This window comes from Microcaecilia unicolor, chromosome 8 (assembly GCF_901765095.1).
Source record: "Microcaecilia unicolor chromosome 8, aMicUni1.1, whole genome shotgun sequence".
Classification (NCBI taxonomy): Eukaryota; Metazoa; Chordata; class Amphibia; order Gymnophiona; family Siphonopidae; genus Microcaecilia; species Microcaecilia unicolor.
Window position 1 is genome coordinate 151,315,483 of NC_044038.1, and position 27,918 is coordinate 151,343,400.

Sequence of the window (27,918 nt, forward strand, 5' to 3'; positions counted from 1 at the left end):
TTTTGGTAGAGTGCTCGGAAAGAAAGGGGCGGATTTTACGGATGTTGTAAAGAAAGAAACGACAGGTCTTGGCGGTCTGCTGGATATGAGCAGAGAAGGAGAGAGAAGAGTCAAAGATGACCCCAAGGTTTCGAGCTGAGGAGACAGGGAGAATGAGAGAGCCATCAACAGAAATAGAAAATGGGGGAGCGGGGAGGTGGGTTTGGGGGGGAAAATGAGAAGCTCGGTTTTGGTCATATTTAATTTCAGGTGGCGTTGAGACATCCAGGCAGCAATGTCAGACAAGCACGCTGAAACTTTGGTTTGGATGCAAAGTGAGATATCAGGGGTAGAAAGGTAGATTTGGGAGTCATCAGCATAGAGATGGTAGGAAAAGCCATGGGGTGAGATTAATGAACCAAGGGAAGAAGTGTAGATAGAAAAGAGGAGGGGACCAAGAACAGAACCCTGAGGTACGCCGACAGGCAGAGGGATAGAAGTAGAAGAGGATCCACCAGAGTGAACACTAAAGGTGCGGAGGGAGAGGTAGGAAGAGAACCAGGAAAGGACAGAGCCCTGGAATCCAAGTGAATTCCTACCATCTGAAGTACTTGACCTGGAAGGTCATTTTCTTGGTGGCAGTTACTTCAGCTCGTAGAGTCAGTGAGCTTCAGGCCCTGGTAGCCCAGGCCCCTTACACCAAATTTCATCATAACAGAGTAGTCCTCCGCACTCACCCTAAGTTCTTGCCAAAGGTTGTGTCGGAGTTCCATCTGAACCAGTCAATTGTCTTGCCAACATTCTTTCCCCGTCCTCATTCCTGCCCTGCTGAACGTCAGCTGCACACATTGGACTGCAAGAGAGCATTGGCCTTCTATCTGGAGCGGACACAGCCCAACAGACAGTCCGCCCAATTGTTTGTTTCTTTTGATCCCAACAGGCGGGGAGTGGCTGTGGGAAAACGCACCATATCTAATTGGCTAGCAGATTGCATTTCCTTCACTTACGCCCAGGCAGGGCTGGCTCTTGAGGGTCATGTCACGGCTCATAATGTTAGAGCCATGGCAGCGTCGGTAGCCCACTTGAAGTCAGCCATTATTGAAGAGATTTGCAAAGCTGCGACGTGGTCATCTGTCCACACATTCACATCTCATTACTGCCTGCAGCAGGATACCCGACGCGACAGTCGGTTCGGGCAGTCAGTGCTTCAGAATCTGTTCAGGGTTTAGAATCCAACTCCACCCCCTAGGCCCATGTTTGTTCTGTTCCAGGCTGCACTCTCAGTTAGTTGGTAAATTTTTAGGTCAATCTCAGTTATGTCCTCGCCGTTGCGAGGCCCAATTTACCATGGTTGTTGTTTTGAGTGAGCCTGGGGGCTAGGGATACCCCATCAGTGAGAACAAGCAGCCTGCTTGTCCTCGGAGAAAGCGAATGCTACATACCTGTAGAAGGTATTCTCCGAGGACAGCAGGCTGATTGTTCTCACAAACCCGCCCGCCTCCCCTTTGGAGTTGTGTCTTCCCTTCTCTTTGTCTTGCTATATATGAGACTGGCCGGCACAAGCCGGTTCGGGCGGGAAGACGGCCGCGCATGCGCGGTGCGCATCGGCGCGCGAGGACTAGCAAAGGACTTTGCTAGAAAGTGTTCCGATTGGAGGGGCTGCCGTGGACGTCACCCATCAGTGAGAACAATCAGCCTGCTGTCCTCGGAGAATACCTTCTACAGGTATGTAGCATTCGCTTTATGCTTTATCCTTATCATGTAACCCAAAATCCTTCTGTAATACCAATTGCCTATTCTCTTCTCATTTCCAGTATTCATGTTGTATTGTAAGCCACATTGAGCCTGCAAAGAGGTGGGAAAATGTGGGATACAAATGCAACAAATAATAATAATAAAACTGGACTAGGCAGAAGTGCACAGAGCACACCCACATACCAGGGACCTTAGACGATGCAAAGGCAAACACAGAAGTTTCTAGGTGATTAATAAAGCCCATCAGCACCTGAGGCTCAGCTGCAGCAATCTCAAGGCAACTATGGGTGCTGTTCAGGCACAAACAAGAAAGACAAGTCTGGCAGCCTGGAAGATCCGGACTGGGCTGAAGCCTGGAACGGGTAGGGACAGCAAGACAGTCTATGGCAGTCATCGGTTCTGGCCACCAGAGGGCGAGGGGAGCACAAACCAAGAAGCAGGCAGAAAGCATTCTGAAGCACAGAGTGGCTCAACATACACAGGTGCAGCACAGTGGAGAAATCAGAGCCATGCTGGAAACAGCCAGCACACAGAGACAGAGACAAAGCTAACTCAGGAAGAACAGATAAAAGCCAGCTTAGAAGCCGACCGCCAGAAATAAGGTAAGCCTGAGAGGGGTCATGACTACAGACGTGACAGTACATCCCCCTTAAGCCCCCCCCCCCCCGACTTCCACCGGGAATTCAGGTCTCCATGGATAATAATGATGAAACCTACGGAGGAGCTTCAAAACATGGCCAGGGTAGCTGGGCTGGAGCTTGAACAGGAGTCAAGACTAGAACTTGGACTGGCATCAAGACTGGACCTCGGACTGGAACTCACCTCTTGGTTGGAGCTGGAACTCAGAATGGGTTCAACATTTTGGCAGGAACTGGAACTTGGTTCAGCATCTTGGCTGAAATGGAAACTTGGAGTAGACTCAGCAGCTGGGCCGGAACTGGAACTCGATCCGGACTCAGCATCTTGGCTGGCACTGCAACTCGATCTGGACTCAGCATCTTGGCTGGCACTGCAACTCGATCTGGACTCCGCATCTTGGCTGGAACTGCTGCAACTCGATCCGGACTCAGAATCTTGGCTGGCAGTGCTGCAACTCGATCCAGACTCAGCATCTTGGCTGGCATTGCAACTCGGCATGGATTCCGTATCTTGGTTGGAACTGGAACTCAAACTGCTCCACACAAACTGTTGATAAGCCCTGAGCTTGGGAGTTTCACAACGCCTTCTTTCAGCGTCAGCTTCAGGAGTATCCCGCAGGGCTGGATCCAAGAGAAGTCTGCAGCGGTACGCGAAGAGCATGGTAGCAGGATCAATAGCAGAGACTGGGTTTACAGAGAACCCAAGCCCCCAGACATGCTCTCTCTCCGCTGCAGCTTCAGGGGTATTCTTTAAGGCTGGGTCAAAGAGAAGTTGTTCCCGGTAATCACGAAGCGTGATAAAACTATTAAGATCAGAAACTGGGTCAAGATCAAAATCCAATCTAGGAGCGGCACCCGTGCTGAGACCCGGATTGCCAACAGAGGAAAAAGTCATGGGCAGGAAGCCCTGCTGGAAGGATGATTTTGCTGAGCTCATGGCCTTTGCATTCTGTCAGGGCTCAAAGCAGCAACTAGGTTTGTGAGCTCTTGGGCCGCTGCCAGGGAGTGGCAGTGGCAGTCAAAACCACCCCAACCAGCACTGGGCTAACACACACACAAAGCAGGGACTGCAGACAGGGATAAGCCAAGCAGGAACACACTGGAGAAGAACACTTGGACTGGAGCAAGGCTTCACCTGCAATTGACCACCCTTCCTCAGGAGTTGAGCCCCTGGGTGCAGGCGGTCGGCAGGGCTTACCGGACTGGGCAGGAACTGGATACCAGCAGGAAACACACAACAGAGTCAAGACTACAAGCTGCCAGGCAGCCACTAAGACAGAAACACAGACAGGAGGGAGTCAGGACTAAAAGCTGCCAAGCAGCCACTAATAAAGAACACAGACACAAGACAAGGAAATGCAGACCAGAAACAAGACTAGGAACTAAACAATAAAACCAAAGCTAACTATACACAAACAAGAACCAGGCAAGAACTCAGAATAAAACTGGACTAGGCAGAAGTGCACAGCGCACACCCACATACCAGGGACCTTAGATGGTGCAAAGGCAAACACAGAAGTTTCTAGGTGATTAATAAAGCCCATCAGCACCTGAGGTTCAGCTGCAGCAATCTCAAGGCAACTACGGGTGCTGTTCAAGCACAAACAAGAAAGACAAGTCTGGCAGCCTGGAAGAACCGGACTGGGCTGAAGCCTGGAATGGGTAGGGACAGCAAGACAGTCTATGGCAGCCACCGGTTCTGGCCACCAGAGGGCGAGGGGAGCACAAACCAAGAAGCAGGCAGAAAGCATTCTGAAGCACAGCGTGGCTCAACATACACAGGTGCAGCACAGTGGAGAAATCAGAGCCATGCTGGAAGCAGCCAGCACACAGAGACAAAGCTAACTCAGGAAGAACAGACAAAAGCCAGCTTAGAAGCTGACCGCCAGAAATAAGGTAAGCCTGAGAGGGATCACGACCACAGACGTGACATACTGGACCAGTCCAGATGAATGAGTTATGTCCATCTACCAGCAAAGGGAGAGAGAAAAAATATTCAAGTGATTTACCCCATAAGGGTATTTTAAATAGCCAGGCAGTGGTGCTCATGAAACACATACCAGACAGAATGCATAAAATTTGTCTGTGAATGCAACAAACAGGCTCCAGCTGAGGGGAAATATGATAGAGCTATTTAAAATACTGAGTGTTGTGGAACGGGTAGACATGAATTGCTTGTTTACTCTTTCCAAAAATACTAGGACTAGGGGGCATGCAATGAAGCTACAAAGTAGTACATTTAAACTCTGGAATTTGTTGCCAGAGAATGTGGTAAAAGCAGTTAGCGGGGTTTAAAAAAGGTTTGGATAGCTTCCTAAAAGAAAAGTCCATAAGCCATTATTAACATGGACTTGGAAAAATCCACTGCTTATTTTTGAGATAAGTAGCATAAAATGTACTGTATTAGGATCTAAACAGCTATTTGTGAACTGGATTGGCCACTGTTGGGAAACAGGATACTAGGCTCGATGGACCTTTTGGTCTTTCCCAGTATGGCAACACTTATGTACTTATGAATAAATAGATGAGTATTTTAGTCCAGATACTTGCAAATAAAATTGAAAATATCATAAACTATGAAAGTAGAGGCTGGACTGGTCTGGTAGGACTAAAGGAAAGGAAAAATTATGAGGTAAGACATAATTTCTCCTTTCTTTTGCTTCCATACCAGACCAGTCTAAACAAATGGGATGTAGCAAAGCAGTGTCCCCAAGAAGGGTGAGACTAAAGTATTAGAAACTAAATGTAGATCCACCTTTTGTCATGTCTGAGGAGTGGAGGAGTGGCCTAGTGGTTAGAGCACCGGTCTTGCAATCCAGAGCTGGCCAGTTCAAATCCCACTGCTGCGCCTTGTGATCTTGGGCAAGTCACTTAACCCTCCATTGCCTCAGGTACAAACTTAGATTGTGAGCCCTCCTGAGACAGAGAAATATCCAGTGTACCTGAATGTAACTCACCTTGAGCTACTACTGAAAAGGTGTGACCAAAATCTAAATAAATAAATATATAGAGTAAGTCAGACAACTTAAAAAGCGGCTATATTGGTGAACTGTCACAAAAAAGAATGCATATCAAGAAAACTGAGGAAGAGAATGCAGCAGTATATATGGAAATGGTAGAGGCACTGCTGCAGTGCTTTATGACCATCAAACTGGCCAACAAAAAGAACGGTCTTGACCAACAACGGCATATACAACTTAGAAAATTCATGAAATATGTAGACAGAATAAGCGAGTGAGGAACTTGGTACGTTCTTAATAACCTGATATGACCCAACATGTGGACTTAGAAACCTACAACCTGGCCCAGTAAGATCTCATGTCGTAGAGAAATGCATACCAAGTGAGCAGAACCCACCAACCTAAGAAATAGATGGGGAACCTGGACCACAGACAGCTGCAGCTTTGGAAGAGGAGAATATGAAAGCCAATGCCAGAGATGTGGCTGTGCTCATAGACAGAGATAACGAGACATTCAGGTAGCCAGTAGCAGTGGTGTAGCCACGGGTGGGCCGGGACCCACCCACTTAGGGCTCAGGCCCACCCAACAGTAGCACATGTTTAGTGGTAGCTGGTGGGATCCCAAGCTCGGCCAGCTGAAGACTTCCTCCTGATGGTAATGAAAATGCTACTCCATGATACCGGCACCTGCGTATGTTCAGTTTTCAGAGCATGCCTGCTGCAGACTGCCAAGGTGGAAAAAAGTGTTTTCCCACCAGCTGATATATGTTTTGGGTGGTGGTTGAGGAGGGGGGGAGAACAATTGGTGCCCACCCAGTTCTTTCTTCGGCCCACCCAAAATCTGTTGTCTGGCTATGCCCCTGGCCAGTAGAGAAGATCCCGGAAAGGAAAGCAAATCCAGGAAAGAAGAATAATGAGCTAGGGTCCCAGAGAAAGTGCTATAACCAGAGCTACTGCGATGGCCATTGTGAAGAGCAGCAGACAAGAACAGCAGTAAGAGAGATTAAACAACAGCTGATTCCCAAGAGGAAAAAATGATACCGGATGTATATATGCCAAGATAGGCGTTCCCAAGAGGATGGAACTCTGCATGATGCTGATGCTGCTGAGGCAATCAACCAAGCCAAGAGAGAAAGGCCATCTGTTACTTCTGTAATGGAGATGACATGTAAAAACACAAACCAGCAAACAGGAGACTCATGTGAAGCAGAAGTGAGTACCACCCCGAAACTGTGATTAAGGCTATCAGCTCAAACAACCCTTGTGGCTATTGCACCAGAGGCCAATTTTGTGATTGGCACACCTGAAGTGATAAATGTGACTGTTGCAATTAAGCTATGCCTGATTCTGCTACAGTTAAAACTGCCTGTGGGCCTGCTGCCCTGAAGGCATATTAAGGGGACTGTAGCCCTCCGTTATGAATGCTGGAGCTTTCTGGTTCGGCATCGAGCACGGCAGGATATTCAGCAATCAAAGCGGAACCTGCATTAGTGTTGACATTAGGTGAAGGTCTGAAGTTGGACTCAATACTGCAACAACATAGGGATTCTACATCCTCATTGTTGGTGTTGCATGCATTAAGGGACCTGCAGTATAAAAAAACCTAAGAAGCATCGCCATTTATTTTTTTATTTATTTGTTGCATTTGTATCCCACATTTTCCCACCTCCTTGCAGGCTCAATGTGGCTTACAATACATCATGAATAGTTAGAATACATGAGAAAGTATGCATTTAGTATAACAGAAGGATTTTGGGTAACATGATAATGGTAAAACATGATAGTATTTTAGCAAGCAATCATAGTAAGAAGTATTTAAGAATTGTATAAGAATTATATAGTGAATGTGCATTTAGTAATAGTGAAAAAAAAACATGATAGTGGTTTGGCAAGCAAATATTGTAAGGGCAGTTCTGGGTATGTGTACAGGAGTTCATAATGTTGATCCTTGTTGTATGCCCTGTTGTAGAGATGGGTCTTCAGTAGACTTCGGAAGTTGGCTTCTTCATAGATCGTTTTTAGGTTTCGCAGCAACGCATTCCAGAATTGTGTGCTCAGGTAGGAAAAGGTTGACGCATGCGTTAGTTTGTATTTAAGACCTTTACAATTTGGGAAGTGAAGATTAAGGAATGTACGGGATGATTTTTTAGCATTCCTGGGTGGTAAGTCTATTAGGTCTGACATGTAGGCTGGTGCGTCTCTATGAATAATTTTGTGAACTAGGGTGCATATTTTGAATGTGATACGTTCTTTCACTGGGAGCCAGTGTAGTTTTTCTCGTAGGGGTTTAGCGCTTTCATATTTTGTTTTACTGAATATGAGTCTGGCTGCAGTATTCTGAGCTGTCTGAAGTTTCTTGATTATTTGCTCTTTGCAGCCGGCGTAGAGTGCGTTGCAGTAGTCTAGATGACTGAGTACCATTGATTGTACTAGGTTGTGGCACACGGTTCTTGGAAGAAAGATCTTACTCTTTTTAATTTCCACATTGAGTGGAACATCATCTTGGTTGTGTTTTTCGCGTGACTCTCAAGTGTTAGGTGTCGATCAATGGTAACTCCAAGAATTTTTAGGGTGTCCGAGATTGGAAGATTCTGTTTTGGTGTGTCAATAGTGGTGAATTTGTTCATGTTGTACTGCGAGGTGAGTACTAGGCATTGGGTTTTCTCAGCGTTGAGTTTCAACTTGAATGCGTCTGCCTATGTGTGCATGACGTGTAGGCTTTGGTTGATGTCATTGGAGATTTCCTTTAGATCTTGATTAAATGGAATATAGATAGTTACGTCATCTGTGTAAATGTATGGGTTAAGGTTTTGGTTTGATAGTAGTTTCGCCAAGGGTATCATCATTAAGTTGAATAAAGTCGGTGAGAGGGGAGATCCCTGTGGAACTCCACATTCAGGTATCCATGTGGCTGATGTGGTCGAATTAGATGTCATTTGCTATGATCGTGTGGTTAGGAATCCCTTGAACCAGTTGAGAACATTTCCTCCGATACCAAAATATTCGAGGATATGTAATAGTATTCCATGATCAACCATGTCGAATTGTAGCAGTAGTATGTTCTTGCCAGTTGCAATCATTTGTTTAAATTTATTCATGAGGGTGACTAGTACTGTTTCCGTGCTGTGGTTAGACCGAAATCCTGATTGGGAGTCGTGTAGTATTGAGAATTTGTTTAAATAATTTGTGAGTTGCTTGGTTATTAAGGGTATGGATGCTACTGGTCTGTAATTGGTTAGTTCACTGGCGCTTTTCTTTGCGTCTTTGGGTATAGGAGTGAGTAGAATGTTTCCTTTTTCCTTCGGAAAGAGTCCAATTTGTAGCATATAGTTTACGTGGCTCATGAGGTCTGTTATGAATTGATGAGGGGCAGATGTCATAAGGTTGTTTGGGCATATATCCAATTTGCAGTGAGATTTGGCAAATCTTTTGAGTGTTTGGGAGATTAGGTCCTCCGATAGTATCTCGAAATTAGTCCAGGTTCTGTCTGCTGGGTATAAGCCAGGGTCTTGATCTAGACAGTCAAGGAGTGCAGCGTAATCGGTGATGCTGACTGGTATTTTAAGTCGCAGATGTACGATTTTCTCATTGAAGTATTTCGCGAGATTGACTGCTCCTGGTGTATCTTTGTTGTTGGTTGTGATTGGTGTGGTGTCTAGTAATTTATTCACGAGTTGGAAGAGTTTGTATGTGTCTTTGTAGTTCGGTCTGATTTCATTTTTATAAAATAGTCTTTTAGTTTGCCTTATGGTATATTTATATTTTCTTTGGAGTTGTTTCTAGGCGCCATCATTCTCCCTCCAGGTATTCTGCCAACACCTTCCCTGTATTGACGTCATTGGGAAGTATCCGTGCTGCAGTGATCTCTCTGCTTCTCTCCAACTTATTTCTCATAGAGAGCCTTTAATATCTCCTGTATCTGCACAGGCAGTGTCCACACTGCTTTCCCAGGCAGTACCGATGCCTACTTGCCTTCTACTGCTAAGAAATCCAGGCTATGCTCAAGGAGATTTCAGGTCTACTGCATTTGCAGTCTATACAGGGTGCTTGTGCCAGCCTACGATCAGACCCTCAAGAGCAAGAGAGCGAGAGAGACAGTCACAGGAGAGGTCCTGCATGCCAGCTCAGCGTCAACTGTCTGGAGTGGCACGAACCTGACTGACACATGCATTGACAGGGGCAGAGAAGTTTCTTTGACATCGGAGACTCATCTGCCTCACTGCAGAGATGACACTTTAGTTGACACACTCTCTTCTATGTGCTTCTCATGAACAGTACTTTGAAGAGTCATGCTTGGATCTCTCCTGGGAGACTGATCAGAAGCCACAGGATAAAGAGTCCTATGGCATTCTATCTAATCTTTTTATTTTATTTGTAGCATTTGTATCCCACATTTTCCCACCGATTTGCCACCTAAGAGACATAGGTCTCCTTCAGAAAGTATATCCTTTCCTTTGTCTGTGAGACGATTCCAGCCATACTGTTTAAATTAAAAACAGGAAGAACCTTGTTCAGAACTTTTAAGGTTATGAATTATGAGACTGTCTCCTAGAAAAGGAATCACTGTTACTTCATGCAGTTAAGAACACTCTAGAAGGAAAAAAAAAAAACCTGAGAAGGATCCCACGTAGAATGTTGTGGAAGTAGTGTCCTCAGCGCTTTATAGTGTATGAAAAGAAACCACCGAAACACAGGGGTAACAAAACTAGAGCGCAAACAAAAACCGTCATATTTTTGCTGTGCATTTGATGTGACTGTTTTTGTTTGTGCTCCAGTTTTGTTACCTCAGTGGTTTGTTTTTATACACCATAGAGCACTGAGAAGATACTAATTCCACACTACAAGGACTCCTGAGGTACGCCTTTGTGGCTGAAACACGATTCGTGTTGAGTCCACTACATTCTTTGAATAAATTTTTGGTTTGAAATAACTGAGATGAGACCTTTGGATGTTCTGCATAGCCATCATCTGTGAGTGTTACCTTCGCTCTGTGTTGCCTGCTTGCGTGATTTGTTGTTGTCATCATCCTCGATACCTGCTCTTTGTGAAAGCATCGCATGCTTGAAACCAACTGCCACTGGGCAGATACGGTGCTTAGTATAATTTTTGGCTCTTACGATTTAGAATTTTCAATGCTTTAACAGTGCTATTGTAGCTCAAGCAGGCTGTGTCCACAAATCAGATTTCTGGGAGTGACTAGACTTTCCTGCCTCCTTGTGCCTTTATTGGTATTATATAAGAACTAATAAAAGAGGCCCGTCTGAGCAAATGAAACGGGCGCTAGCAAGGTTTTTGTCGCCAACACCCCCCCCCCGGCCAACCCCTTCGTTGTTCTGCCATTGCTCTGCTGCCCTCAATGTCATGATGTTTGATGCGAGGGGCGTGGCCCGGAGCGATTTCCCACCCCCACCCTGCCTCCCTCCTTGCCAATCCCTTTGTTGTTCTGCCATTGCTCTGCCTTGAGGGCGGGGCCCGGAGCGATTTTGGTGGCTTCACCACCAGAACCTGCAAACCAGTGTTGCCAGGTGGGCGTTTACCGCCCAATTGGGCGGTTGTTCCGCGACCCGCCGCGGGAAATTTTTGCCCGCGGCGGGTTGCGTTTTTTGGGCTGTTTTTGGCCTTCAGTGCGGTTTTTTCGGCCGCGGGGGGGCGGGGTTAGTGACGTTTTTTGGGTGGGGTTAATGACGTTTTGGGCGGGGTTAGTGACGTGGGAGGCGGGGCCGATGACGTAGGAGGCGGGGCCGATGACGGGGAGGCGGGGCCGATGACGTGGGAGGCGGGGCCGATGACGTGGGAGGCGGGGGCCGGTGACGTGGAAGGCCGGGGCCAGTGACGGCGGGGGGCGGGGTTGATGACGGCGGGGGGCGGGCGTGATGACGCGGGGGTGGGGGTGTCAGGGGCGGGGTTTGTGTTTGGGCGGGTTTTGGGCTGTTTTTTGGGCTCGATCGGCTGGAAAAAAATTTTCCACCTGGCAACCCTGCTGCAAACCTTTTTGAAGGCAGTCAGAGCTTGGCTTCACTGACGACTGTGTCCTCAGAACGTTGAGGGTGAGTTTTATTATAGTAGATGGTTTGCTTTTGAAGAAGGTTACCTGCGAAAGCTAATAAAAAGATTATTAAGTTCCATAAAAGGTATCATCTTATTTTATTTTCTATGTTTTGATTTATTTCTATTTATTACCTTTACAAGTAGACTAATATGACTACCACTCCACTTTATTGTGTACTGTGAAACACTACTCTTGTGCTGGTTAGAAATAACTGCTCGCTCCAACACCAGCGTCATGCAGGCACTGTAGTAAGGCAGCGCGTTCCAAGCCTCTCTCTGGATCATAGCACAATCTTTTTAGCCTTATTCGACCAATCACTTCTTTGCTTGTCCTTACAGGAACGTGCGCCCTTTTGCCAGGGTGATGCTTGGCATTCCTTTCCCTTCCTTGTCCCGTGATTCCAGACTGAACGAACTCCACTCCAGCTAGCTGTTAGGACAGTGGAAGGAAATATAATAGGAGTGTGCAATGCTCCTATCCATCCTTACCTAGGAACGATACGATCTCGTTAGAACTGATCATTTTCAACTTTTTACTTGTAAAAGTTCCCATTCCCATTCTATTCTCAGAGTTCGGCACTTGACGGAAATATTAATATGCGTAAGTTGGAAGAAATATTACATTTGCGGGCGAGAATTTTTTTTGTTTTTCTAGAATGAAAATACCATTAATTTTGTGAAAAATTAAAACGAAAGTTTTATATGCTACTGGTTCAAACTAAGCCTTTCTGTTTGCTCCATTGCAAGTTTTGTGTGTGTGTTTGATGGAGTTCACCGTGTAAAGGAGAGAGTACTTGGTACCTGAAATGTGCGTGCCAACATGTGAAAACGATGTAAATGAAAAAAAAAAAAACCACACACTGAAAGAAGGTTATTTTTAGTAGGTGAGGGTAAGTAACATTTTGGTCAAAAACAGGACTCCTCGTTATAAATAACGTATGCAGATTTAAAAACAACGTTTATATTGTATGTTGCTTCTAATAAAAGTAGATCACGCAATGTTTAGGATCATCTTATGAACCTAGTCAAGTCATGCCAATGTCTACCAGATAACAAATCCTTAGCCAGGGGTTGATCCTGTGCATATATATTTGTGTATATGTCCAAATAGGATTTTTTTTCTGTCCTGCACTACGAATGCTTCGGCGATAGGTCTCTCTGTTTCAGAAAAGCACACCTTTGTTCAAAATGTTGTTTTGTTATTGACTCGGGGGATGCACCTAAACTCTTCAACTTACTTGTGTGGGAGGTTGTCTCTTCTGTCAATCAGACACCTTTAGGATCCGCCTTTGTGGAATTTAATTCTGATTTGCCACCTCCTAGTAACTCTGCCCAAGCATTGAAAAGAGCAAAGTTATTGGCCCGTTCATGCCATTTACTAATTCAACGTCAACATCCTGGAACAGTTGGGTCGGATCCGGAACACTCTGTGGGTTACGCGATTCGTTAGGTGAGCTGTCCGTCACGGCAACGGTCGGCGTACGCTTTGCGTCACGCAAATTCCCCCCGCCTTTCTGAAACTCCCCGACGGGACCGAAGCCCGAAAAACAATTTCAAGATGGCGGAAGTGCGGGTAACAATGGCGAGCTAGCAGCCAGGGAGAGAGTGGTTCTAATACGGTGCCCATAGTAAGGTGGGAGTAACGGAGAGGCTAGTTGTACTTCCTTCTCAAGCGTCTCTTCCCTGGGAACGTGCCCTCCTAGCCCGTCTGGACGGGACTCCTTCGCAGCTCCCTAAGGGAACAGTAGACGAGAGAGCTCAGAGGCCTGAACAGAGCAGGCCTGTGGTAAGCGGGGGTCAGGCAGGGACGGAGCACCGAAGCAACGCTGCCTGCAGCTGATCGTCCTGTTCTTGCAGGACCCTGGAGCCCCCTCTGTGCAGGCCTCGCGAGGTGGATGAGAGCCTCGTGAGGATTGCTGAGCGAACGAGGGTAGAGGTGGGAGTATCCTGGGAAACCTACGGGCCTATGTTGGCCTTTCTCCGGCGCCTGTAAACTTGGCCTAGTGCTTATTTCCCCGTGAGCGGATTAAAGAGTACGGCCGCAGGCTGGTCCATGCCGACGCTCATGGCGGATTCGTGGTCCCGCGGCATAGCGCCGTGATGGAGCGTCCTCCGCCGCAGGATCAGAGCTCTGCCGAAGGCATCACGGTTCCTGCGAGTCCCGCTACGAGGCCTGGTTCCTCGGAGCGTCTGGAGCTTGAAAGACAGAACACCTTTCGCACTACTGCACCAGCGCTGCCTGCAGGGCCAAGGCGAAGCGAGCCGGCAAGCACCGGCAGCAGTCCTCGACCCCCGCCGCCCCCACCTCCTCTGCCGACCAGGGCGGGCTCCGGGGGAGTCTTGCTCCGGGAGCCAACGGCTTGGAAGTGGTGGCAGACAACAGCAGCGGAGACCAGAATCGTAACAGCAATCTCATTGCGGTAAGACATTTTACTTTTGGTCACATATTTAGCGGAGCTGCTCCGGGGGCGGGGTAATCTGAGTTACCCAGTGGCATGTCTGAGCGCAGTGCATCATCCAGGAAAGATGCATGCTCCAACTTGGAGATCATCTTGGCTTCCTGCTGAGTTTCTTAAGTAGGGTTCTAGGGTTATCCTTCTGTAACCTTGTACCTGATAGAGAACTTTGTGTTTTTGGAGAATGTATCGTTCTGAATTGGTATAGAGAAGCTAATGTGTTTTGCTGTAAATAGTTTGCTTTACCTCTTAGTTGGGAAAAGGGTTAGGAGGGTCAACCCATTCAGTTCGGATTGGAAGGTATAAACTGTGGGTCAGATTGCTCTTTGTGGGTATTTCTGGACTGATATAGTAAACTATCTAGTTTATTTCTGAAATAGACATCGTTATCTAGATGTTTTTAGGTTTAAGTTAAGTCGTACGATATTTCAGTGACTTGAGCAGCTAGACTTCCAATATCTTGTGCTGTGATTAGGTCAAGGAGTTCTGTTTGGATAGAAGTAGTTTACTACACGTTTTATTGTTGTTTGGTGTAAGTAAGATCTAGATGTAGTGTATACTTTTTCCTTTTTGTTTGACCAATCTAAAAACTACACTATTTCTAAATAGTTTGGTAAGTTGTTTCTATTTGTAGTATTGGAAGGACATTTTTGTAGTTCTAGTATTAATCCAGGTGTAAGTGACTCTCTCACTGGGCTGTTTATTTAAATAAGGGTTTCCTAATAAAGATTTTAATATATAGCTTCTGAGTCTGTCTTTTGTGCTCCCAAAGGTCTGTCAGCATAGTACTTTTTCTTCGTGCTCTTCAGAATGTTAATGTTCCTGTGATCTGTTAGTAAACCATTTTTAAAATTATTTACTTTTATTGAAAGTAGATCATTGGATGTCAGAGCTGTGAAGAACAACAAATTTAAATTCAAATGGTTTATCTTTATATTTTGAGAGGTTCTGTGATTCTTGTAAAGTAGGTTAGCTCATGCCTTCTCATTACAAATAGTAACATAGTAGATGACTGCAGATAAAGGCCTGAATGGTCCATCCACCCTGTCCAACAAGATAAACTCATTTACATGGTATGTGATACTTTATATCTATACCCAAGTTTGATTTGTCCTTGCCATTCTCAGGGCACAGACCATAGAAGTCTGCCCAGCACTGTTCTTGTACTAAAAGTTCTGAAGCTAGCGTCGAAGCCCCTTAAAATTTACACTCCAGCCCATCCATATCTATTCAGTTACGATCAGGGCGAAGACCATAGAAGTCTGCCCAGCACTGGTTTTGATTTCCCAATTACCGGCGGAGTTGCCATCCAATCTCCTCTAAGATTCCATGGATCCATTCTTCTAACAGGATTCCTTTGTGTTTATCCTATACTGTTTGAATCACATTACCGTTTTCATCTCCACCACCTCCCGTGGGAGGGCATTCCATGTGTCTACCACTCTCTCTGTGAAAAAATACTTCCTGACATTACTCCTGGGTCTCCCCCCCCCCCCCCCCCCTTCAACCTCAGTTCATGTCCTCTAGTTCTGCCACCTTCCTGTCATTGGGAAAAGGTTTGTTTGAGGATTAACACCTTTCAAATATTTGAACATCTGTATCATGTCACCCCTGTTTCTCCTTTCCTCCAAGATATACATGTTAAGGTCGGCAAGTCTCATACAGTTTGCACGCATATCCCATTCCATTTTTGTAGCTTTTCTTTGCACTGTTTCCAGTCTTTTTACATCTTAACAAGATACGGCCTCCAAATCTGAACACGGTACTCCAAGTGGGGCCTCACCAACGACTTGTAGAGGGATATCAACACCTCCTTTCTTCTGGTTATACTCTCTCTATGCAGCCTAGCATCCTTCCGGCCACAAGCCGTCGCTGTTGTCACATTGTTTCTTCACCTTCATATCCTCTGACACCAACACCCTGAGTCGAGCTTACTAATCTCTCCCCTCCTATCCAGTGTCTCTCTTTTGGGTTTCTGTACTCCAAGTGCATCACTCTGCACTTCTTGGCATTAAATTTTAACTCTACAACCAAACACTGGGTTAACCTATTGGTCGGTTTCTAATTATACAAAATTAAAATAATCCAGAAACCTCAGGGAGACTTAAGTACAAAACATACAAAAAAAAAAAAACAAAGTAAGAAAAATCATTAAAAATATATGAAAGTGATGGGTGCTCAGTTAGTGCATTACACATACCAGAGTCATAAATATATGTAACTAGTAAAAAAGGCCCGTTTCTGACACAAATGAAACGGGCGCTAGCAAGGTTTTCCTCGGATTGTGTATGTTTGAGAGAGTGTATGTGAGAGTGACTGTGTGTGAGAGACAGTGAATATGCGAGTGTGTGTGTGAGAATGTGTGTGCTGAGTGTGTGCAAGTGCGTATGTGAGACACAGTGTGAGAGAGAGTGTGTTTCACACAGATACAGTGTGTGCGAGAGAGTGTGTGTGAGACACAGACTCTGTGAGACTGAGTGTATGAGACCAAGAGAGTGTGTGAGTGACTGTGTGACACATAGAGAGTGAATGTGATACAGTGTGAGACATAGAGTGTGTGAGAGTGAGAGAGAGAAAGACATTGACCGTGAGAGTGTGTGTGTGTGACAGAGATAACTCTCCCCCCCTCTCTGGTGTCAGGCCCCCCCTCCCTCCCTCCTCTCTCGTTTCAGGCCCCCCTTCTCTCTCTGGTGTCTGAGTGTTACTGTGCAGGACACTGAGCTCTGGCTGTGCTTCAATGAACTGACCAATCCTATGTAATAGAATGCACCTCCAACATTCTGAAGCTGAGAAACCTCGTGTGGTTGGTCACTTCTGCTTGTGACGAACCCGGAGTACGTGATGTCAGTTCAGGAGATGTGGGTTTCACCACCATGCATTTAGAACGTTGGGAGTTGTGGAGGCTTCATAAAATGTTGGAGGTGCGTTTTATATAGAGAGATAACACAGTTTCCACATCATAGCACCGTACTCCAGCCCTTCCTTCTAATTGTATCTACGTATTCTAAGGGCCAAATAGTCCAAAAAATGCAAAAAGTGTGTTACTTATTTTAAGGTCCTATGATGGTTCTCAGCCGGGTGGTGTAGTCCTCACGATCACCAGTTGAATATGTGCAATTCTTTTTTTATCTGCAGTGTTTCCACATGAGTCTAACTATCAGACACTAACAATCCATAAACCAAAATTCCATGCAGAGTCCGTTCTAGAACTCTTATACTCAGTCCTCAATCGTGTTCTTTATCCTCAACATGGTCCATGTTTCGCATGATATAGTGTCATCAGGACGATTTATCCGCAGCTCAGAGAGGAACTGCAATCCAGATGTATCTGCAGCTCAGGGTGGAGCTGCATTCCAGTCTGGACCCAACAAAAAACTGAGCTGCAGATACGTCTGGATTGCAGTTCCTTTCAGAGCTGCGGATAACTCCTGATGATGCTATATCACGCGAAACCAATCGCTGTCCTTCACCAGGATTTTCCTCCGTGAACATTGAAGAGAAGTAATTGTTTAGCACATTCACATTATCCTCCTCACTCGCCACATAGCCATTCTCATTATTTTTCAGTCTTGCAATTCCATTCCCTATCTTTTCTTCTTTGTCCAAAATACCTGAAAAAGGTCTTGTCACCTCTCTTTACGTCTTTAGCCATTTTTTCTTCCACTTGTGCTTTTGCTAGCTGTATGTCCCTCTTCACTTCTTTGAGTTTAATTTCTTGAGCAAAGCCTCTTTTGCTCTTATTTTTTCAGTTACTTGTTTAGAGAACCATATAGGCTTCCTGTTTCTCTTGTTTTTGTTTACTTTCCTCGCATAAAGATCAGTTGCCATATTTATAACATCCTTTAGGTTTGACCACTGATTTTCCATTTTTCCTATGCCTTCCCACGCCAACTTCTCTTTTTTCAGGTATTCCCCCATTTTATCAAAATCAGTACGTCTGAAATCCACTCCGCCTTTGCCCTTATATCAAACCATATCATGTGATCACTATTACATAGGTGGGCACCCACCTGGATATTGGAAACACTTCCTCCATTTGTGAGCACTAGATCCAGTATCGATCCTTCCCTCACTCACTATTTGTCTGAGCAAGGCACTTTGACACGCATCCACAATCTCCCTACTTCTTTACGATTCTGCAGATGGGATGTTCCAGTCCACATCAGACAAGTTGAAATCTCCCAATAGTAGCACCTCCCCTTTCATACCAATTTTTTAAATATTTCTGTTAGATGTTTGTCTAGCTTCTCTGTTTGCGCCAGAGGTCTGTAGATAACCCCCGTGTGGATACAGTTTCCATCTTCTCTTCAGGATGATCCATAAAGCTTTTTCTTTCCCCAGGTTCCCTGCATTTCAGCCACTCTGATATTGTCCTCTCACATACAGTGCCACTCCTTTACCTCTTTGGCTCCCTAAAAAGATTATACCCTGGTATAGTTGCATCTCATTCATGAGAATCATTGAACCATGTCTCTCTGATAGCAACAATCTTCAAACATCAGGGCTTGCAAGTCTTGAACCTTTATACCTAGACTGCGAGCGTTTGTGCTCATTGCTTTTCATGTGCTTAGTGAGTTTAGGTGGTTTTCTATATTTAGATGACCTTTCCCTCTGCCATCATGTTTATTCTGGGGGTGACTTGCCAAATTCCCTTGTTTCCTTTTGTCACCCCCACCTTCTAGTTTAAATGTCTAGAACCATACTGTCTGAATTTCCCCCAAGGATCCTTTTTTCCCGTCACAGAAAGATGTAGCCCATCATTACAGTACAGCTTGTTATTCCACGTATTACCCCGTGCTCCTATGTATCTAAAACCTTCTTTACACCAAGACTCAAGCTACTTATTGAAATCCACTTTTTTGCGTGTTTCCTCTCCCTTCCCCATGTGGGGAATTACTTCAGAAAAAAGCACAGACCGAACCAAAGATTTCAGTCCCTCTCCAAGCTTCTGGAATGCTGTCTGTGCTGTAAACTTGCTATTGATGGCCAGTCATTTGTCCCCAGGTGAATTACAACATCAGTATTTGAAGCCTTGTTCTCTTCTCAGATCACTTTCAGTATTTGATCAGTGCATCTGGTAGCTGAATATCCTGGAAGGCATTTCACTAGGTTGGAATCCTTGAACGGTCTTCCTAAGTTAATGCGTCTGATAATGGAGTCTCCAAGCAATAAGAGTTTTCTGCTTTTCACCAATCTGTCATTGTTTGGAGGATGTTTCTTGGATTGTGCTACTTTCATTGCCTCTGGTTCCACCACAGTACTTCTTTTTTCAGCATCATAATGATGCAACACATCAAATGCATTGGCAGGGGCAAAGGTTGGGAGGGTGAGTGCTTCTGTGTCACAGATCTTAGTCTACCATAACCTACTGTGACCTATATTCCTCTGTTTCATTCTCTGTGGCAGTGGTGGTTGTGGTAAATTGGGTGGGAATTAAGTAATCCTGGATCATTTTTTTAGTTGTAGCTAATTCCTTCTTGAGTTTGTTGATCTCATCTTTCAAAGCTGATATTTGAAGACAGGCAGGACAAGCTCTAAGGTTCCAGATAGTTTGCCTTAGGATTAAAGCAGAACATGTATTACACTGAATGAAGGTCATATCGATGTGATTCACAAGTGTGAAAAGGTGAACTATGATAGGGGATAACAAGGAGTAGGATTGACCAATTATGGTGTAATGAAGATACTTGTCTCTTGATTGCTCTATATAAAGGGAGTTCACCTAGGAATGGGAGGGACTATAGAGTCAGACCCTCTGCAAGTGAAAAGACAGTTGTTGTTTTTTTAATGATAGAATAGAAGCAGGTAATCAGGAAGATACTAAGACACAGATAACATCAGTTTACAATCAAACCAAGTCTGAAAATGCCCAGCATAGCTCAGACAGCTCACAAGGTAAACTTAAGTTCTGTTTTTTCTTTTACCACACAGCTGTATACAAATTACCCATCCTCCAGAGGTATGAAGTCTATGAGTCACCAGATGCTATGTTACCAAATTGATTGAATTAAGTCTCTGGCAATGAAGATTCAAAACACAATTCTAATAAACATACATTTAAGACAGACACCAGAGTCACCAAATTCTGTGTAACCAAATTGATTGGATTAAGTCACTTGGCACAAGTTCAAAACACAGTTCTAATGAGAGCACCTTTAAGACAATTCCAGCTTAAAAATATGAAATCACAATGCAAGAGCAATTTAAATTATAGGCAGTAGTATGAAGACAGATTAGAAATTTTTATAGGTCAGACCCTCTGCAAGTGAGTTCATTAGGTTCAGGTTTGTTAATTTGATAGACCATTTATCACAAAATAACAAAGCAGTTTTATAGAGTTAACCACAAAGCTAGGAGGAGATGACTAGAGAAGGCAATTGGTGGGTCCCATAAGTTGTTTGTGACTTGGTTTTTTGTGTATTGGGGAGTGGAGGGGGATACTGCCTTTATCTAAAGTAGAAATCAGACAACACTGTACTGAGGGCTGTGTGTGAGAGGTGTGGCCACGCAAGATGCAAATGTGGAGGAGCACAAACATTTCTCCCAACCCATAGTCTCCTCTCATTGACTGTGACAAAATGGGATAGAGCGAGGGACGCCAGTAACTAATTTTCACAGGGTGCAGCTATTGCTTGGTACAGTGCTGGAGGTGGACATGAGACAAATACCAAAAGTAGTAGCTCATAGCAAGCTACATTTAGATACTGTGGGCATTTCCCTGCGTCCTAGAGAGTTCACAATATAAGTTTGTACCTGATGTAATGGAGGGTTAAGTGACTTTCTCAAGATCATGAGGAGCAGTAGTGTTGATTTGATCCCTGTTTTTTAGCTGCTGCTTTTTAACTGTTACACTTATTCTTCTAGTTGCTTAGCCTGTATGGTTATTAAAGCACCATGACGATAAAGGGCTACTGAGGGATAACAGGTATAAGAAATGAGAGGTATGAACTTTAATTGTTGAGAGGATGGGTAGTGAGACATGAAAGATGGTGTTGGTTTGGACAGTGGTAATTTTAATCCTCAGCTATCTATGGAGGGAGAATATAAGAGGAACAGTGTCAATTTGGGCAAACAGGATGAGCAATTGGTCTTTCCTGAGGTCATTTTTTTTTAACGTTTCTTATATACCACCTATAAGCACGAAAGCTATTGAAGCGGTGTATATTCAGGTAGAGGAGATTTTTCTGATCCTGGAGGGCTCAAAGTCTAAGTTTGTACCTGAGTTAAGTGATTTGCCTAAGATCACTAGAAGATGCAGTGGGATTTGAACCAGACTTCCCTGGTTCTCTGCCGACTGCTGTAACAGACAACTTCCATATCATCAAGCTGATCAATCCATAGACTGGTGGGTTGTGTCCATCTACCAGCAGGTGGAGATAGAGAGCAAACTTTTGCCTCCCTATATGTGGTCATGTGCTGCCGGAAACTCCTCAGTATGTTCTCTATCTCAGCAGGTGGTGGTCACACACAGCAGCAGCTCTGGCTAGGCCTCCAAGCCTAATTTTTAGGTTTTGTTGAGTGCCTGGGGTTGAGGGCTCTTTTGAGCAAGTGCAAACCTGGTGGTGCCAGGTCCCTCCTTTCTCCCCCCCTCCCGCTGGCTCCGTTTAAAAAAAAAAAAAATTTTAAACGTCCTTAAAGGCGTTTATTTTCGACGTTATTTAAACGTTCATTGCAGCTACTCACTGGGACACCAGTTCGTTACAGCTCGGAGCGGACAGCAGGTAATTTTTACCTTTTTATAGCGGGCAGGGGGTTCCCCGATTCTTCTCCTCGTGGCATATGGCGTCGGAGGGCGAGGGCGCAAAGGGTCGCTCCCCGGATCGCTTGAGCGCTTCTAGAGGGGATGCGGGGGTCTTACAGCCTGATTCGCCCTTGTTGGGTGACAGTTTCGTGACCGATGAATGTCCCGGTCCTTCCTCCGGCATGGCGGTTTTTCCCGCCATAAACGCCCACCCCCCGCTCCTCGCCTCCGCCATCTTGGCCGGCCACGCGGCTCGGACGGCTTCTTCGTGGGCCGCCCTTGAGGTTGGAGACATTAATGCCATGAACGCCCTTAATTTGGGCGACGGCACAAAGCGGCTAAAGTTAAGCGCCGTTCTTTCCCGCGCGGCTCCTTCGCGAGTGTCGCGCCGGACGCCATTTTGGATGCGCAGCATGTCTCTCCCCCGCTCTTGCGAGCGCCGGTTGAGGGTGCGTCTAGGGCTGTTGCCCAGGCTGCGGAAGTGCACAGTCTGGGGGGTTTCTCCCCCGAGTTTGTTTTGCTGCTGCATCAGGCTTTCCTCATGCAAAACGCTGCCCCTGCTCCCTCGTCTGGTAAAGAGGTTGAGGTTCCCAGAGGTAAACGCCCTCGGGTTGATTCCCAGGCCTTGGAGGACTTTGTCTCCTCCGATGTAGATGAGGGCAGCGTGTCTGAGGTCTCCCACGGTCCTTTGCGGATTCCTTGGAGGAGACGGATCCCCGCTCGGATGGAGCAGATGACCCCTCTGCAGCGGCTCTTTAGCTCAGAGGATTTGCCCAACCTGTTAATGCAGGCCATGGGCATTTTGAAGATTTCCTCTCCGGAGGACGTCTCTCCCTCAGCCCCTGTTGGCTCTGCCATTATGCTGGGGACGAAGCGCCCGCCTAGAACCTTCCACATGCATGATGCCATGCACTCCTTAATTTCGGCTCTATGGGATGTCCCGGAAGCGAGCCTTAAAGTGGCTAGGGCTATGTCCCGCCGCTATCCTTTGCCTGAAGGTGAACGTGAGGCCTTTCTGTGGCCTACCGTGGATTCTTTAATCACTGCGGTGACTAAGAAAACGGCGTTACCAGTGGAAGGTGGCACGGCCCTAAAGGACGCCCAAGACAGAGGATTGGAGGCGGCCTTAAGGTCGTCCTTTGAGGCGGCTGCTTTAAGTTTGCAGGCCTCAGTTTGCGGCTCCTATGTGGCCAGGGCGTGCCTGACTATGGTGCAGCGGGCTTCCCCCTCGGATCATTCCTTGAGGGCTGTTTGGCCGGCCCTGGAATCGGGCTTAGCCTATTTGGCAGACTTGCTGTATGATGTCATGAGAGCCTCAGCTAAAGGCATGGCTCAGACAATCTCTGCGCGGCGGTGGCTTTGGCTGAAACATTGGTCTGTTGACCATGCCTCTAAATCCCGCCTGGCTAGATTGCCTTTTAAAGGCAAGCTGCTCTTTGGGGTCGAGCTGGACAAAATCGTGACCGATCTCGGAACGTCTAAGGGCAAGAAGTTACCAGAGGTCAGGGCTCGGGCTAGTACTTCGCCCTGGTACCTCCAGAGGACGGGCTCAGGAAGCCCGTCGGTACCGCCCGGGCAGGTCGGGCTCCTCTGCCCTCTCTTCCTTCAAGAGGAACTTCTCCCCCAAGCAGCATTCCTTTCGCAGAGACCGCCGTCCCGGAGGTGCTCCCTCCGGTCCTCCCCAGGGTCTCGTACCCAATGACGGGGCCTTGGTCCACGCCTCAGTGCAGATTGGAGGACGGCTGTCCTCGTTTATGGGCGAGTGGACCACAATAACTTCAGACGCTTGAGTGCTGGAAGTCATCAGAGACGGCTACAAGCTAGAGTTCTGCCGACCCTTAAAAGACGGGTTTGTACTCTCTCCCTGCAAGTCTCCGGTCAAAGCTGTGGCAGTGCAGCAGACCTTGGACAATCTGTTCCGCCTGGGGGCGGTCGTTCCGGTGCCAGAGAATCAGCCTGGCAAGGGACGTTACTCCTTTTTCTTTGTGATTCCAAAGAAAGGAGGTGCTGTACGGCCTATCCTCGACCTCAAGGGGTCCATTGGGCGTTGAAAGTTCGGCACTTTCGCATGGAGACCCTCCGCTCTGTTATAGCGGCAGTGTAGGCAGGAGAGTTCCTGGCATCCTTGGACTTCAAGGACGCGTACTTGCATATTCCCATCTGGCCTCCTCATCAACGCTTTTGCGTTTTGCAGTACTGGCCGACACTTCCAGTTCAGAGCCCTCCCGTTCGGGTTGGCTACTGCTCCGCGGACCTTCTCCAAAGTAATGGTGGTCATCGCGGCCTTCCTGTGGAAGGAAGGAGTTCAAGTCCATTCTTATCTGGACGACTGGTTGATCCAAGCCCCTCTTATGCAGAGTGCGGCAAAGCTGTGAACCGGGTGGTTGCTCTTCGAGCTCCCTGAGGTGGATCATCAACTGGGAGAAAGCCAGCTGCGCCCGACTCAGTCCCTGGAGCATCTGGGAGTTCGATTCGACACCCAAGTGGGCAGAGTGTTCCTGCCAGACAATTGGATTGTCAAGCTCAGGCTCAGGTGGACTAGTTCCTAGTAGCCTCTCCTATTCGGACTTGGGACTATGTGCAGCTGTTGGCTCTATGTCGGCCACAATGGATGTAGTGCCCTGGGCCAGGGCTCATATGAGACCACTTCGACAATCTCTGCTGCTGCGCTGGACTCCGATGTCAGAGGATTATGCTGTGCGCCTTCCCTTGGACCCAGCAGTGCGCAAGGCGCTGAGCTGGTGGACGCAGACAGACAAGTTGTCTGCAGGAATGCCTCTGGTGACCCCGGAGTGGATTGTCGTCACGACGGACGCCTCTTTGTCGGGCTGGGGAGCCCACTTCTTGGGAAGGACAGCGCAGGGGCTCTGGTCTCCTGCAGAGGCAAAGTGGTGTATCAACCTCCTGGAACTCAGAGCCATTCGGTTGGCGTTTTTGGAGTTCATCCCGGTACTGGCGTTGAAGCCAGTACGGGCCCTGTTGGACAATGCCACGGCTGTGGTCTATGTCAACCGCCAGGGAGGTACCAAGAGCGCCCCTCTAGCCAAGGCAGCCATGAATCTATGCCAGTGGGCGGTAGCGAGCCTGGAACAGCTGTCAGCAGCCCACATTGCCGGAGTCATGAATGTCAAGGCGCACTTCTCAGTCGCCATACCTTGGATCCCGGAGAGTGGCAGTTATCGGCTCAGGCGTTCTTGGATATCACGAAGCGCTGGGGCCAGCCGAGCCTAGATCTATTGGCGTCATCGGCCAGTTGCCAAGTGCCGCGCTTTTTCAGCAGAGGACGGGACCCTCGATCTCTGGGAGTAGATGCTCTCCTCTAACAGTGGTCAACACAAGAGCTTCTCTATGTGTTCCCGCCCTGGCCCATGTTGGGCATGGTGCTAGACCGATTGGCAAAGCATCCGGGCCGGATAATCCTGGTGGGGCTGCCAGTGGAGCAGGGTCTGTTACATCAGGGTCCCGTAGGTGATGGAGGATCCCTCCCCCTTTGGTCTTACGGCCTGGCTATTGAGCGGCAGCGTCTGAGGAAGAAGGACTTCTCAGACAAGGTCATCGCCACTATGCTGAGAGCGAGGAAGCGCTCTACTTTTACTGCTTACGCCAGGGTTTGGCGTACCTTTGCAGCGTGGCGAAGCAGGCTCGTTTCTTCATTCACTGCTCCAATTTCTTCAGTGTTGGCATTCCTGCAAGAAGGTCTGGAGAAAGGCCTGTCGCTCAGTTCCCTTTAAGTCCAGGTAGCGGCCCTGGCTTGCTTCAGGGGCCGCCTGAAGGGTGCTTCCCTGGCTTCGTAGCCAGATGTGGTGCGTTTTCTCAAGGGAGTTAAGCACCTGCGCCCTCCTCTGCACTCAATGGTGCCTGCGTGGAATTTTAACCTGGTGCTCAGAGCATTACAGAAGCCGCCTTTTGAACCCTTGTTGAGGGCATCTCTGAAAGACCTGACGTTGAAAGCAGTCTTTTTGGTGGCTATCACTTCAGCCAGAAGAGTTTCCGAGCTCCAGGCACTCTCATGTCGAGAGTCTTTTCTGCAGTTCACTGAGGCAGGAGTGACTATTCGCACAGTGCCTTCCTTCCTGCCCAAGATTGTTTCTCGCTTCCATGTGAATCAGCAGCTCTGTCTCCCTTCCTTTCGTAGGGAGGACTACCCAGAGGAGTACTCTGCTCTTAAATATCTGGATGTGAGACGAGTCATCATCAGATACCTGGAAGTGACCAATGATTTCCGGAAATCGGATCATCTGTTTGTCCTGTTGGCAGGTCCTCGTAAGGGTCTGCAGGCTGCTAAGCCTCCAGTGGCAAGATGGGTCAAGGAAGTCATTGCCGCGGCTTATGTGGCCGCGGGGAAGGTGCCTCCTATCCAGCTGAAGGCTCACTCCAATAGAGCTCAGGCGGCCTCGATGGCAGAGGCCGGGTCCGTCTCCTTGGAAGAGATATGCAAGGCGGCAACTTGGGCATCGGCCCGTACATTCTCCAAGCATTACCGCTTGACTGTGGCGGCACGGGCGGAGGCCCGGTGTGGAGCTTCAGTGTTGAGTTCAGGGATTCCTATGTCCCGCCCTGGGTGAGTACTGCTTCGGTACATCCCACCAGTCTATGGATTGATCAGCTTGATGATATGGAAGGTAAAATTATGTATAATCATACCTGATAATTTTCTTTCCATTAATCATAGCTGATCAATCCATAGCCCCGCCCAGATATCTGTATGGTTTCTATTCTGGTTGCATTTCAGGTTCAAGTTTAGTCTTCAGTTACTTCAGGAAGACTTCGGGTTCAAGTTTTTTTTTTTCACTTGGATTCTTCAAGAGTTGAGACGAGTTTGTGTTACAGTGAGCTGCTGCATTCCTCTCCCCTCCGTTTTACGGGGCTGGATTGAGACATAAATTCTGCCGGCACTCCCTCCCGCTTCGTGCGGTTGTAGGGCAGTTTTGTACCCCTCCCGCTTCGGCGGTGCTAGGGTCAGTCAGCTCCTGTTGCGGTTGCAGGATAAGCCAGATCCCCCCGTATCGGCGGGTGTGGTGTCCCTCCCCCGCTCCACGGGGATGAGCTGGACGGATTCCCCTCCCCCACTTGTGTGGGGATGAGCTGGGTTAATTCCCCTCCCCCACTTGTGTGGGGATGAGCTGGGTTAATTCCCCTCCCCCGTTTCGGCGGTGGTGAGCTGGGCAGAGTGTCCCTTTGTGGGTGTAATTCTCTAAGTGCTGAGTCCTGCAGATGGAGCTTTGATATCGACATACTGAGGAGTTTCCGGCAGCACATGACCACATATAGGGAGGCAAAAGTTTGCTCTCTATCTCCACCTGCTGGTAGATGGACACAACCCACCAGTCTATGGATTGATCAGCTATGATTAATGGAAAGAAAATTATCAGGTATGATTATACATAATTTTACCTTGTGAACCCCCAAACCATGCAAATTTACAGTACTACAGTGCTTATGGTGAGAGGAATAGCAAACCTATACTGTTTCTGACACTTTCTTAAGTGTTGGCTTTGGGTGTTTAGTAACAGCCTGAGTCTTAAAATGTCTAGGGTTTATTCTTTCACTTTGAGCTATGTAGCAGAATGTCCTCAAAATTCAACAAACATATACTATGAGGCAGATGCAGCAACCAAACGTAAAAAAATCTAAATCGTTAAAGTCCCTAACGATTTTAAAATAACGAAAAATGCACCAAAAAAAAAAGTCACACATGCTGAGATCGGTATTGAAACGTACAATGTATCAAAGAATCACAATACACATCGTTATATCGGCCCCCAAATCATGCGCAGAGCAGCCAAGCGTTATGTTAGCTGCTCTGCGCATTGCCACAAACAGTCAAAACACAGTCAAATCACAAGCACATGGCTCCCAAATCAAAACAAAAATAAAAAAAAAAGGGTCGGGAGGGGGCAAGGGCGCTCATCAGGAGCGTCCTGTACGGGCGGCCTTCTCCCCCCCCCCCCCCCTGCTGCTCCCCACTTTCCCCCGCTCCCCCCACCCCGAAAAAGCAAAATTCTAGCAGCCCCTGCCCCCCTCCCTTCCTCGCTACTCTGTCTCACCTCAGCTCCGCCTCCTGACATACTCCGCCCTGTGCCCCGCCCCCTCTTGGGGTCGTCGCCGCCATTCCCCTCCTCCATCGGGCCCCCCTCCCTCTTACCGGGCCCGTGCAGCGCCTCTCTCCTCTGTCCGAAGGCGCTGCACGGGCAAGAAGAAAGCTGATGCCTGCCTTCGCCCAGCTTCGGTCGCGCGTCTCTCTCCTGCTGCGCCCGCCCCTGTCTGACGTCGGTAACCTACGTAGGTTACCGATGTCAGACAGGGGCGGGCCCAGGAGGAGAGAGACGCGCGACAGAAGC

General features: G+C 47.3%; 1 protein-coding gene across 1 annotated transcript in view; it reads left to right on the forward strand.

The window, feature by feature from the left end:
* The window catches only part of MAML1 (mastermind like transcriptional coactivator 1), a 244,824-nt gene that overhangs the window by 79,531 nt on the left and 137,375 nt on the right, over positions 1 to 27,918 (forward strand). The window contains 6 exon segments of the mRNA XM_030213414.1: positions 13,385 to 13,489; positions 13,491 to 13,505; positions 13,507 to 13,557; positions 13,559 to 13,600; positions 13,602 to 13,625; positions 13,627 to 13,800. Coding sequence (XP_030069274.1) covers positions 13,385 to 13,489; positions 13,491 to 13,505; positions 13,507 to 13,557; positions 13,559 to 13,600; positions 13,602 to 13,625; positions 13,627 to 13,800 — 411 coding nt within the window.